This window comes from Oreochromis niloticus, linkage group LG7 (genome assembly GCF_001858045.2).
Source record: "Oreochromis niloticus isolate F11D_XX linkage group LG7, O_niloticus_UMD_NMBU, whole genome shotgun sequence".
Classification (NCBI taxonomy): domain Eukaryota; kingdom Metazoa; phylum Chordata; class Actinopteri; order Cichliformes; family Cichlidae; genus Oreochromis; species Oreochromis niloticus.
The window spans coordinates 35,860,976-35,873,320 of NC_031972.2; the positions used below are offsets into that span (position 1 = coordinate 35,860,976).

Sequence of the window (12,345 nt, forward strand, 5' to 3'; positions counted from 1 at the left end):
ACTTTTGGCATACAGCTTGATGTCATCCATGTACAGGAGGTGGCTGACAACCGCTCCGTTCCGTAGTCGGTATCCGTAGCCAGTCTTGTCAATGATCTCACTGAGGGGGTTCAGGCCTATGCAGAACAGCAGTGGGGACAGAGCATCTCCTTGGTAGATCCCGCACTTCTGCTATGGGCTTGGAGTTGGCCTCTAGTGTTGTACGCCACATCCCCATTGAGTTTTGGCTAAAATTGAATTTAAAACATTTTAATTGCTGTTCTTTATTCAGTTTGTAATGATTTATAATATGCTAAATAAAACATGGAATTCAATAAATGTATAATATATATACCCATTTTTTTTCTCCTTTTTAAAATTTTAACAATTTTAACACATCCCTTCTAAGAGTGCAGCACTCTCTGCTTATGAGCAAGAAAAAAGCAAAACAAAACAAAAAACAGCCCTTTCGTGTTAGTGGAAAAATGCACTCAGGTACTAACACTTACTTTTTTGAAGAAGTAACTAGTAACTATAATTAATTGCCCAACACTGCTTATTACAATAGCACTAAAGCTATTCTGATTCTGAGTAAGTTCTGACTTCGCTGAATGGTTTAAGTGTCCTTTTACAGGTTATGTTCTGCAGTGTTTGTGTCTTACAAAAACACTAAAAGAATGACAAAGATAATCTGTGATATCGTCCATCATCTTTAGTTGAAGGTGTCCAAGAACGCTCTTTTTCTGGTCATTGGGTCACACCACTTTTGCCCCTGCTATCAGAACAATCCTCACCTGTTTCATGAATATGTGCCTCTCTAGTTCAGGTGGAGTCACAACGATAATCTGTTCACCTTTACAAAACAAAGTACAGTCGGAAAAACAACCTAACATTTCCTCCGTGCATTTTTTGTGGGTTTTTTTGTTTTGTTTTGTTTCTTCTTTTAATTCATCTTTGCAGTGAATCCTGTTTATTTTCCCTTAGATGTCAATCAATCAATCAATCAAGGCTTTATTCAACACATGCAGATTGCCCTGCAGTGAAATGGGACACCCCCCCCCCCGACCTTACACACACAGACATTACAGACATTACATGGGGATACAAGTCGGAGATCGGTAGCGTTACAGAAAAACACTGAAATGTACACTACATTGGGAAAGTACAAGAGGAAAAAAAGAGACCTCCATTCCAGCGCGGCACACAGACCCGCCGTGTTCCCCCGCAGGAAACAAGCATTGAAGGCATTTGGAAAGGGAGGGGACGAGTGTTTGATTTTCAGTGTAAGTGTATGTGTGTGCGTATCCATAGTTCAGCTGAGACAGTGTCCTTCGCCCTGCCAGGCTAAGTAAACAGTCTGCCAGCCAACCCAGGTGGCCTTGCATGGAATGGGAAGGAACAGACTCAACACAGTCGTTATCACGGAGTTTTTGTTCGGCTCCAGCCTTGAGCCCACAGCTGGCGCCGAAGGGGTAGCCGTATTATGATGGTGGCCACATGTTTAAGGAAAAAATTCATTTGTGGGTTGAGCAGCAGAGTTGAGTCTGTGGGTTGCACCCATTCAATTCAATTCAATTCAATTTTATTGAATTGAATATGTTAGTCACCACCTTCAGCCAGAGCTCTTTATCTGTTTGTCACACTGATCAGAGTAAGACACAAGTGCCGTTTTAATCTGAGCTACCTGGGTGATCCCAAAATGTGACATCATCAGACTGCTTGCCACTGATTGGCTATTCAGTGGCGTCACTCATTGAGTCATGAGAGCATTTCCTTTATGAAAATTAAAAACTGTGAGCTGCTTTTTTCCTATTGGCTGCTGGCTGAACAGGAAGTGAAAGCACAGAGAGATGTTCAGGTGACCGACGGTAAACTTCAGAGACGCTGCTGTTGTTTACATCACATGACTCAATTCTCAAAAACAGACATGCAAAAGTGTGAGCTTCATGAAGCTTGCTGTTCTCTGAAACAGCAGCCAGGCTGACCTCTGAACTCATCCACATTTAACAACTGTTCAACTCTGGGTCCTCAAAATCAGTGAAAAGCAAAGAACTTCAGCCAGAACTGAACCCAAAATCCAACACGTGTGTGATAACCTCAGACTTTAATCATAGAGACATAAAGAGTTTAGTGTTAAAGACCATGACACCTCTGAACCTGCAGAGTCTTTAACTAGATCGAACAGGGGAGAATATAAAGCTGCTGCTGCTGCAGGACCTCTGGAAACAAGAAAAACCTGAAACTAGAAACAAGGAGCTGAAAAGGAAGTCGTCAGTGGAAAGAGGCTAAAGTTGGCTCCACTTCACCATCCACCCAAATATCCATCCAACATCTGTGTATCCATCCTTTTGCTTTCTGATAACATAAAGCCTTTTGTGATCTTTAGTCACAATAAAATCATGAAAGTGATCAGAAACAAACATCCAGCCTCTGATGATGCTGTAAATGTGTTTTAATAAAATATGCATCTTTATCCACAGACTAAGGAGCTTGGAAAGAAAAGGCTTTTATCTTCAATGATCTCAGTGAAATTCATGTTCAAACATGGAGTCAGTATGTGAACAATAAACATACTTATTTAAACATATAAGATATATATCTTATCTTTAAACATGTATCTTACGTGACCTTCACATTATTATGAAATCAGAGATGAACATATAGAAAACCCACAATGATGACCCACCTGGACAGGTAAGCTGTGTGACAGCAAAGAGCTGATTGGCTGATAAACAGCAGAGGAAACACTTGAAAATCTTCTCCAAAAGTTGAATCTGTTCATCTGGACGTAGCGTTTTGTGGGAGAAACGTTTTCATTACGTACGTTTCATTAAGTCGGATAAAATCAACAGGTAGTGCCTACCTCTTTTATAAAGGCGCCTGTCCACTCAGTTCGATTGCCGGATAATGTCTGCCCATCTGACCACCTCGGACCGTCCAAGCCTCCAACTTCCACCCCAATACCACAGGACGAGCCCCCAAACTGTTATGGGTTCAAAATATTGGAGATGGATACAAGAGGAAAACCAAAATAACAACACTGGTCCGGCCGGGTTGAGTCAAACGATGATTTTAATGAACACACGTGTGGGAGATGAAACACTGTACGCAGACAGCATAAGATCTCAAAATGGTGGAGCATTGCTCAAACTCATCCAAGTGACTTCTTCAAGTCTCAGCTGACTGCAGGTTTCCCCAAACCTTATAAACAGGACATTTGCATCATGACTGAAACCAGCCCACTGAAGGAACAATGGGCTGGGAGGTCAGTTCCTTAATCATAATTATGCAAATTCTCATGACCATTGATCAACAACCACTGACCAAAACCCACTGATCAAAGACCACTGATCAATGGCCATGAGTCCCATTCACAGAGAGTTGGGGAATGGCTGCAATCACAGCATTGTAAGATGGCGAAAGATGTACCCTTAGGCCCCCTCCTCGATTCAGAGATGGTCTTTTCCTTTTCACGTAAATGGCCTCCTTGACTCTGCCCTCAAACCAGCGTTCCTCCCTGTCCAGGATGTGTACATCCTCATCCTTGAAAGAGTGTCCACTGGCCTGTAGGTGTAAATAAACTGCAGAGTCCTGGCCTGACGAGGTGGCTCTTCTGTGTTGTAGCCAGAGGTTGTTTGGTTTCCCCGATATATAAATCCTGGCAATCCTCCTGGCACTTAACAGCGTACACTATGTTACTCTGTTTGTGTCGGGGGATCCGATCCTTGGGGTGGACTTTTTGGCGCAGCGTTTTTTGGGGTTTAAAAGCCACAGAGACCCGGTGTTTAGAAAAAATGTGTCTCAGCTGCTCCGATACTCCTGACACATATGGGATCACTACAGGTTTTCGCTTGGGCAGCGGTTGTCCTTCTCTCCTGGATCGGCTGGAGCTTTCTTTAGGTGTCTTTCCAGCTTTGACAAAAGTCCAGCTGGGATAACCACATTTACTCAGGGCCTTCTTGATGTGCTGTTCTTCTGCCTCCCTGGCCGCTGTGTCAGTGGGGATGGTGTTCGCTCTGTGTTGTAGCGTCCTGATGACACCCAGTTTGTGCTCCAGTGGATGATGAGAGTCAAACCTTAGATACTGATCCGTATGTGTAGGTTTATGGTACACGTCAGCTTTTAGATGTCCCATTACTGATGGAAATCTCACAGTCTAAGAAGGCTAACCTGCCACTTTTCATATCCTCCCTGGTGAATTTGATGTGTCGGTCCACCGAGTTAATGTGATCCGTGAAATGTAGTACGTCCTGAGATTTGATTTTCACCCAGGTGTCATCCTCATATCTGAACCAATGGCTTGGTGGTGTTCCAGGGTAGGATAGCAAAGCCCTGTTTTCCACTTCTTCCATGTACAAATTGGCCACGATGGGTGAAACTGGGGAGCCCATGGCACACCCATGTTTCTGCCTGTAGAACTGACCCTTGTATGTGAAGTAGGTGGAATGAAGACACAGTTCAAACACACTTGGTCGATGCTGAGAGTGGTCCTGTTGCTGAGGTTGGGGTCATCCTGTAATCTCTTACGGACTACCTCCAACGCTTCCATGACTGGGATGCAAGTGAAGAGAGATGTAACGTCGTACGAGACCATGGTTTCATCTGCCTCCCTAATGACATCTCTCACCTTCTCAACAAAATCCAGGGTGTTCTGGATGTGGTGTTCAGAACTGCCCGCCAGCGGGTTGAGGATCGAAGCCAGAAACTTGGAGATGTTATAGGTGACAGAGTTGATCATGCAGACAATCGGTCTTACAATGCTGTGATTGCAGTCATTCCCCAACTGTCTGTGAATGGGACTCATGGACATTGATCAGTGGTTGTTGATCAATGGTCATGAGAATTTGCATAATTAAGATTAAGGAACTGACCTCCCAGCTCCTTGTTCCTTCAGGGGGCTGGTTTCAGTCATTATGTACATGTACTGTTTATAAGATTTGGGGAAACTTGCAGTTGTCAGGATTCCTGGGTCATTGACCCAGTATTTTCAGTTCATGCTCACTGTTTATCTTTTGTATGTTCCACTTCCTGTTTTGTGTTAGCGTTACTCTGTGTGTATTATGTTCTAGTTCTTATTCCATGTATTGTTAGTTCAATTATGTTCAGCTGCTCACTCACCTGTCAAATATCAGTCATTATTCAGCCAGTATATTTAAGTCCTCAGTTCTCTCCTGGTCTTTGTCGCGTCATTGATATCGTCATTGTTGTTGTTCCTGCCTATGTTCAGCCAGTCTCTCAGTCAGTTAGTCAGTCCTGCCGTTCCTGCTTTGTTCATTCTCTCGATCGAATAAATCTGCATCATTTTTCACCGTGAGTCCTGCTTTTGAGTCGTCTCTTCCTCGCCTCCACATACGACACACCTGACAGTAGTCAGCTGAGACTGAAGAAGTCACTTGGATGAGTGGCGAAACATTTCTTCCACAAAACGCTATGTCCAGATGAACAGAATCAACTTTTGGAGATTTACTTTCCTCGATGATTGAGAATGCATCAAGACGTTTTAAACTGGAAAGTATTTAAATAAGAAATAAAGTCATATTTCACAGTGTTTTTAATCAAACTGAATCATTTTATTAAAATAAAGTTGGTTTTATTTTGAAAATCCTCAGAGTGGAAACTGATCAGGCTGAACTTTATTTTGAAGGGTCTATAAATATTGATTATTGATTGGTGCTGTCTGTCACATCATGTTCACCTTCAGCTGCTGTCTGCCTGGACACTGATGACATCATGAGCTTTGAGCTCTGTGATTGGCTGCTCTGTGTTAGAGCTCAGCTGCACTTTCAGTCAGTTCACTCAGAGTTCACTCACACACACTGTGAGGTTCACACACACACTCACAGTTTAAGTGTCAGAGAGCTGCTTATGAAGATGAAGGAGCTGCTCCTCTTCCTCTCCTGTGTCCTCTGTGTCTCTGCTGACCGTGAGTTTGTCTCTTTAAACTGTCAGCAGGTTATTGATCAGATTATTGATCAGGTCACTGATCGGTGTTTGGTGTGTTTCAGCTCTGCACAGTGACATTGCTATCGGTGGCTGTTCAGAGTCTGATGGAGAGAACATGTATGGACTGGATGGTGAAGAGATTGCCTACGCAGACTTCAACAAACAGGAGTTTATCTACCCTCAGCCTCCTTTTATTGATCCTATAACTGTACCAGGAGGTTATGAATCATCTGTGGCTTTTCAACATAGCTGTAGAGAGAACATGAAGCTTTTTGGTAAAGGCATGAAGGACTACCCTCCAGAACAGGGTAAATATGACATGTAACACCTGTCTCACCTCACCTGTGTTTACCTACACGCTCTATAGAGTAACACACTGATGACATCATCAGCACTGATTTACTTTGTCCAATCAAACACAGCCAGCTTCAAACTGATTAAATATAAGAAATAATTCCACCTTAAACACATTCAGACTGATTGTGTGTACAGAAACCCAACACTCACATGTTTATATTTGTGTTTATATTGAAGATCACATTTTAATTTGTTTTTCCTCCTTTTAGTTTCTCTGAAGCTGAACTGAGTCTGTCTGTAACGGCAGGCAAGGAGAGAAGGACCCAAAATGCAGGTTTCAGTGAGGCAAAGTTGAACTCAAAGTAACAGCTTTATTAGTAGGTTGCCGGTAAACAGCAGACTAACTAAACTGGGAAAATACAAACTAACAGGCAGATACACACGGATGGAAAACAGAGTACAGACTGAAGGTGAGTAGACATTAACGATGCGACAGAGCAAAGGTAACACAGGGCTAATATACACACGGCAGTAATCAAGGAATGAGGCACAGGAGGGGAACACACCTGGGAGAAATCACAGGTGACGAGACAGGAGAATTGTAAACCGAACACACTGACACCAGACACGAACCTCCAAAGTAAAACAGGAAACAAGAAACAACTTACAAGGAGGCAGACAGACACTGCACTTAATCTAGAATAATAATCAATACTATAGAAATATACCAACATATAAAGAACTGAAGAAGCTGGGTCAGAATGCCCCAGAACCGTGACATCAGACTAGTTTCTCTCACACAGACAGTGATGACATCATCTGAGTGAACACCTGAACCTTTTATTGATATTTGTTATCACCATGATCACCTGCTGATGGGAACCAGCTGAAGCTCTGATCGTCCTCTGCCTGATGTGTTTGTGCACAGATGCTCCTTCAGCTGTGATGATCTACACCAGAGATGAGGTGGAGTTTGGAGAGAAGAACACTCTGATCTGTCATGTGACTGGTTTCTATCCTGCTCCTGTCAACGTCTCCTGGACCAAGAACGAGCAGAAGGTCACACAAGGATCCACCATCAATGTTCCCTATCCTAACAAAGATGGGACCTTCACCCAGATCTCCAGACTGCAGTTCACCCCACAGCAGGGAGACATCTACAGCTGTGCAGTGCAACATCTGGCCCTGACACAACCACTGACCAAAATCTATGGTGAGAAAACTTTATTTAAACAGAATACACTAAGAGGTACACATGTGAAGACTGAGCCCAGTGTTCATCAGAACAGCTGGATCTGATCTGAGCTGACAGTTTGAGACAGATGTGTGTTTTTCCTCTTTGTCTCCAGATGTGAAGGTTCATGTTTCTCTGTGTTTGTGTCTCCAGAGGTGGAGGCGTCCGCTCACTCTGATCCAGGTGTTGGACCCTCTGTGTTCTGTGGAGTGGGTTTGACTCTCGGTCTGGTCGGTGTGGCTGCTGGAACCTTCTTCCTCGTCAAAGGAAACGAGTGCAGCTGATTGGCTCACGGTGATGATGTCATCATGGTTCTACAATGAGCTCATAATCAGTGTGTGTTATTGTTGTGTGTGCAGAGTTCACCTGTAATGAACATCGGATTCCTGTCTACCTGTCTCAGCTGCTTTAGGTTAATCTCCTGTATGAGCTGTTCTGTCATCATCTGTGTCAATAAGGTTTAACTCTGGGATTCAAAGCAAACTAAAGCTCCCTCGTCACAGTGAGTATCTCCACCATTCATCCAGCAGATTCTACCTGGAACCTTCTTCTGCCACAAAAACAAAGGAGACAAAAGTCAAATTAATGAGACTGAGATCAGTTTTATCTGAACTCAGTGTCAGGTGACCTCAGTGTGTTCATAAACTTGTTCATCATCACAAATCTGTCTCAGTGTTCTTCCTGTGTCTTTACAAGTATTCATGGATCCATTTCACTCTCTGTGGTTTGTTTCTGAGAGCTGAGTCAGGAGTGTCTGAGCAGGTTCATGTTTCCTGTTTATAATCATGTGATTATTATCATGCTTCCCTTCATTGGCTTCCTGTTAAATCTAGAATTCAAAATCCTGTTCCTCACATACAAGGTCTTAAATAATCAGGCCCCATCTTATCTTAATGACCTTGTAGTACCATATCACCCTATTAGAGCACTTCGCTCTCTCACTGCAGGCCTACTTGTTGTTCCTAGAGTATTTAAAAGTAGAATGGGAGGCAGAGCCTTCAGTTTTCAGGCCCCTCTTCTGTGGAACCAGCTTCCAGTTTGGATTCAGGAGACAGACACTATCTCTACTTTCAAGATTAGGCTTCAAACTTTCCTGTTTGCTAAAGCATATAGTTAGGGCTGGACCAGGTGACCCTGAATCCTCCCTTAGTTATGCTGCAATAGACGTAGGCTGCCGGGGATTCCCATGATGCATTGAGTTTTTTCCCTTCCAGTCACCTTTCTCACTCACTATGTGTTAACAGACCTCTCTGCATCGAATCATATCTGTTATTAATCTCTGTCTCTCTTCCACAGCATGTCTTTATCCTGTCTTCCTTCTCTCACCCCAACCGGTCGCAGCAGATGGCCCCGCCCCTCCCTGAGCCTGGTTCTGCCGGAGGTTTCTTCCTGTTAAAAGGGAGTTTTTCCTTCCCACTGTCGCCAAAGTGCTTGCTCATAGGGGGTCATATGATTGTTGGGTGTTTCTCTGTACCTATGAAGCGCATTGAGGCGACTTTTGTTGTGATTTGGTGCTATATAAATAAAATTGAATTGAATTGAAATGAATTGACTCCATTGGTCACAGATGGCGTTACTGAATTCTAGTTTTTGAAAACAATTTCAGATTGAACAAACAGGCCCTTTTTCTAATAAGAGAATCTCTGTGTGTGTGAGTCTGCTGAAAGTCAGCAGATGTCAGCAGTTGAAAAAAATAAGTGAGTGTTTATAGAAATTAATATAACATGTTTATAACACTGCTGTAACATGTTTTAATATCTGGCATTTCAATGACTGAAGCAGCATTTACATTGACTCTGACAATGACGTTGAGATGAACTCTTTTCCTCGTCAACAATCTGATCACTGACACATCTATGAGCTGAAACGTGCTGTTCGACTCTGACTGAATGTCTCCATTGAATATGATTTAGTCTGCATGAAAAGCTAAATAGAAAATGTGAATTACAAACATTTAAAGTTAATCTGAACTCTGAATGTATCACAGTGAAATGATTCAGCTGCTCTGGAGCCTGAAACTGAAAAATAAATCTCTGTGATGACATCACACTTCACATTAATTAAGAAACAGATTTAATGTTTGAGACGTATTTTCTAATCCAGTATCCATGAGATCTGTACCTTCCACACAGAGGAACATCAGAGCTCCACAGAAATGTTTCACAATAAGAGTGTTTCTGTCCTTTTAAGTTGAAAGAGACAGGAAGTGTGAGTCTAAACAGTGTGATGCAGTAAATTCAATTGATCAAAAGTACTGAGAAAGAGCACTTATTATTAATGAAGACGAAGAGGACAGGTGTGTAAATATGATCAATGTTAATATGAGAGGTTATCATTATTATTACAGAAGTACATTAGTGGTTGATTTAATGAGTTGGCAGATAATTAGATTCCTCCATGAGCTCTGACAGTGGAATACAAATGAAAACAGGAGATTTTGAGTAAAGAGGAAATGTGCTGATGACATCACAGAGTGCTGCTCTCTGCTTTTAAAGCTTTAAAGCAGCACACTCTTCACACAGGATGATGAACGTGGGCTGGTGTCACCGAGTTCTTCCTGGTAACAGATGATGCTGTGGTCATGTGACCTGTCCTCTGTTTTTAGAGCAGCTCTCAGTCAGACTGAGTCAGTTTGTCAGGAGAACTCAGGAACATGGCTTCATCCTTCATCTGCCTCCTCTTCATCAGCCTCAGCACAGCAGGTACCATCAATACACTGATTAATACACTAATCAATACACCGCAGAGATACACTGATCTGTAATCAGTATAGTGATCAATAATTGCATCACTGATCAGAATCAGAAAGGGTTTTATTGCCAAATGTTGAGCAGATTAACAACATTAGGAATTTGCTGCGGTACTTACCTCTGTCAGTGCGCCCCAGGGTGGCTGTGGCTACAATGTAGCTTGCCATCACCAGTGTGTGAATGGGTGGATGACTGGATGTGTAAAGCGCTTTGGGGTCCTTAGGGACTAGTAAAGCGCTATATAAATACAGGCCATTTGCCATTTACTTAGTGCAAAACATTCTGTCAGACAACGCTTAAATAAAGATAAAAATAAGAATTAAAAGTGCTAAGTAGATAGATGTATACATGATCAACATAAGTTATTTGTACATCTTCTGTTTGTCCTCAGATGGGTTCAAAATGTATGTGGTGTCTCGCTGTGACTTTAACTCTACTGAGCTGAAGGACATCAAGTACATCAGATCTTACTATTACAACAAGATCGAGGTCACCAGGTTTGACAGCGATGTGAGGAAGTTTGTTGGATTCACTGGCTTTGGAGTGAAGCAGGCAAAGCACTTTAACAGTCAACCAGGACGGCTGGCTACATTGAAAGCTGAGAAGGAGAGGTACTGCCAACACAACATTGGTATCTGGTACAGCAACGTTCTGCCTAAATCAGGTGGGTGTGCTGGTCTGTGTGACATCATCAGGTGTTCATGTTGACCTCACTCTGAATCATTTATGATGGACTCACAGCTGCAGGTCAGACTCTGATGATCAATAACTGTAGTAAATCACTGATCACAGCTCTGACTGTGACTCCACAGAGCTAACCTCAGTCTGTGGCGCTCCCTGCTGGTGAAGCAGGCAAACTGCAGCTGTTCATTAAGCTGAAATATTGCTCATATTTATTTTTTTTATATTTCCATATAAATATTTCTAACAGCATGAAGCAGCCTGACAGATCAATAAAACACTTTTCTTCTAATTAATTTATTTTAATTCAAACAAAAATGAGAAACACTGAAGTTTGTTTAAAGGACGTCTGCAGTTTATTTATTGATTCTGATTTTCAGAGCTTGTGTAGCAGCTTCACACCTGCAAACATTTACAGCTCAGATCTATGAGTCTGTGTAACAGTGGAGCTATTAAATATACTGAAACAATTATAAAGTTCCCATTACAACACACAGAAAACATACACATATATTTTCCTGTGTCTTATTAAATATTTCACTATTTTGGCACTTAATATTCGTATTTATTTCAGCCTTTTGTGACTGTTTGTCTGTGAAAAGCACTCAATGAATAAGCTTTACTTACTTATGGACTAAAATCAGCTCCCAGCAGCAGCAGCTCAGAGGAACATGAGGAGAACCAGCTCAGACCTCCAGTGGAGGGGAAGCTGTCTGATAGTGGAAACTGATTCTGTGTCTTCTGCTTTTGGGCTATAGATGGCTAGATTTACGAGTGCACATAAATGCACCATGAGTGTTGACCCATGAGTTAGATGAGCAGGCTGTTTACAGGAGTGGCCATCTCCTCAGTGGAAGTGACATCAGAGCTGACTTCCTGTGCATCTCTCAACCAGCTCACTTTGATCTTACTGGGGAAGAAGTCATAGACACTGCAGACCAACATGGCAGGATGGTGACTGTAAGCAGGTGTTGTGGAGTGAAGTTTGACATAGGGTTTAGCTAGAGGATATTATGAGTTTCTGTTATTGTTAATGTCATATCATCAGGGATGATATGACATTAACAATAAGGTCTCCTTCTCACTGCACAGAGAGGAAGCAGATGGTGATTGGTACTACCAGATCCACTCACACCTTGAGTACACACCCAGGTGAGTATTGTCCCACTCAGACCCATAGTCAGTAGCATAAACTCAGCCACTTACAACATCTTGAAACACCTTGCTACCATCCTGGCACCTCTCATGGGGAACACCCCACACCACATCAAGAACTCCACCGACTTCACCGACAAGGTCCAGAAACTTACCCTGGATCCAGATGAAACCATGGTGTCCTTTGACGTAGTCTCTCTCTTCACTTGCATACCCACCATGGAAGCAGTGGAGACTGTCAGAAAACGACTACAAGAAGACAGCTCCTTGGAAGACAGGACCAACTTCACCCCCGATCAGATCTGC

The 12,345-nt window shown here is 42.6% G+C and overlaps 2 protein-coding genes across 3 annotated transcripts in view; both read left to right on the forward strand.

The window, feature by feature from the left end:
• Positions 1-5,783: 5,783 nt before the first annotated feature.
• Positions 5,784-8,109, forward strand: LOC100703581 (H-2 class II histocompatibility antigen, A-U alpha chain). 2 transcript variants are annotated; one of them, XM_025908543.1, is made up of 5 exons: positions 5,784-5,902; positions 5,985-6,230; positions 7,148-7,432; positions 7,607-7,747; positions 7,866-8,109. In XM_025908543.1, the coding sequence occupies exons 1-4, from the start codon at positions 5,845-5,847 to the stop codon at positions 7,735-7,737; spliced, it is 720 nt and encodes a 239-aa protein (XP_025764328.1). In that variant the 5' UTR covers positions 5,784-5,844; the 3' UTR covers positions 7,738-7,747; positions 7,866-8,109. The 2 variants fall into 2 exon arrangements, with proteins under 2 accessions (XP_025764328.1, XP_003459305.2); XM_003459257.5 differs by having other exon boundaries at positions 7,607-8,109.
• Positions 8,110-10,053: 1,944 nt separating this feature from the next.
• Positions 10,054-12,345, forward strand: part of LOC100703853 (HLA class II histocompatibility antigen, DRB1-8 beta chain) — a 222,926-nt gene continuing 220,634 nt past the window's right edge. The window contains exon 1 of the mRNA XM_025908541.1: positions 10,054-10,155. Coding sequence (XP_025764326.1) covers positions 10,107-10,155 — 49 coding nt within the window. The 5' untranslated portion in view covers positions 10,054-10,106. The remainder of the gene's footprint in view (positions 10,156-12,345) is intronic.

Excerpts from the sequence above, each read along its gene's own strand:
- LOC100703581 (XM_003459257.5), top strand. The coding sequence starts at position 5,845 with ATGAAGATGAAGGAGCTGCTCCTCTTCCTCTCCTGTGTCCTCTGTGTC. Across the intron at positions 6,231-7,147 it reads GGACTACCCTCCAGAACAGG|ATGCTCCTTCAGCTGTGATG; the intron begins GTAAATATGACA and ends GTTTGTGCACAG. Across the intron at positions 7,433-7,606 it reads ACCACTGACCAAAATCTATG|AGGTGGAGGCGTCCGCTCAC; the intron begins GTGAGAAAACTT and ends TTGTGTCTCCAG.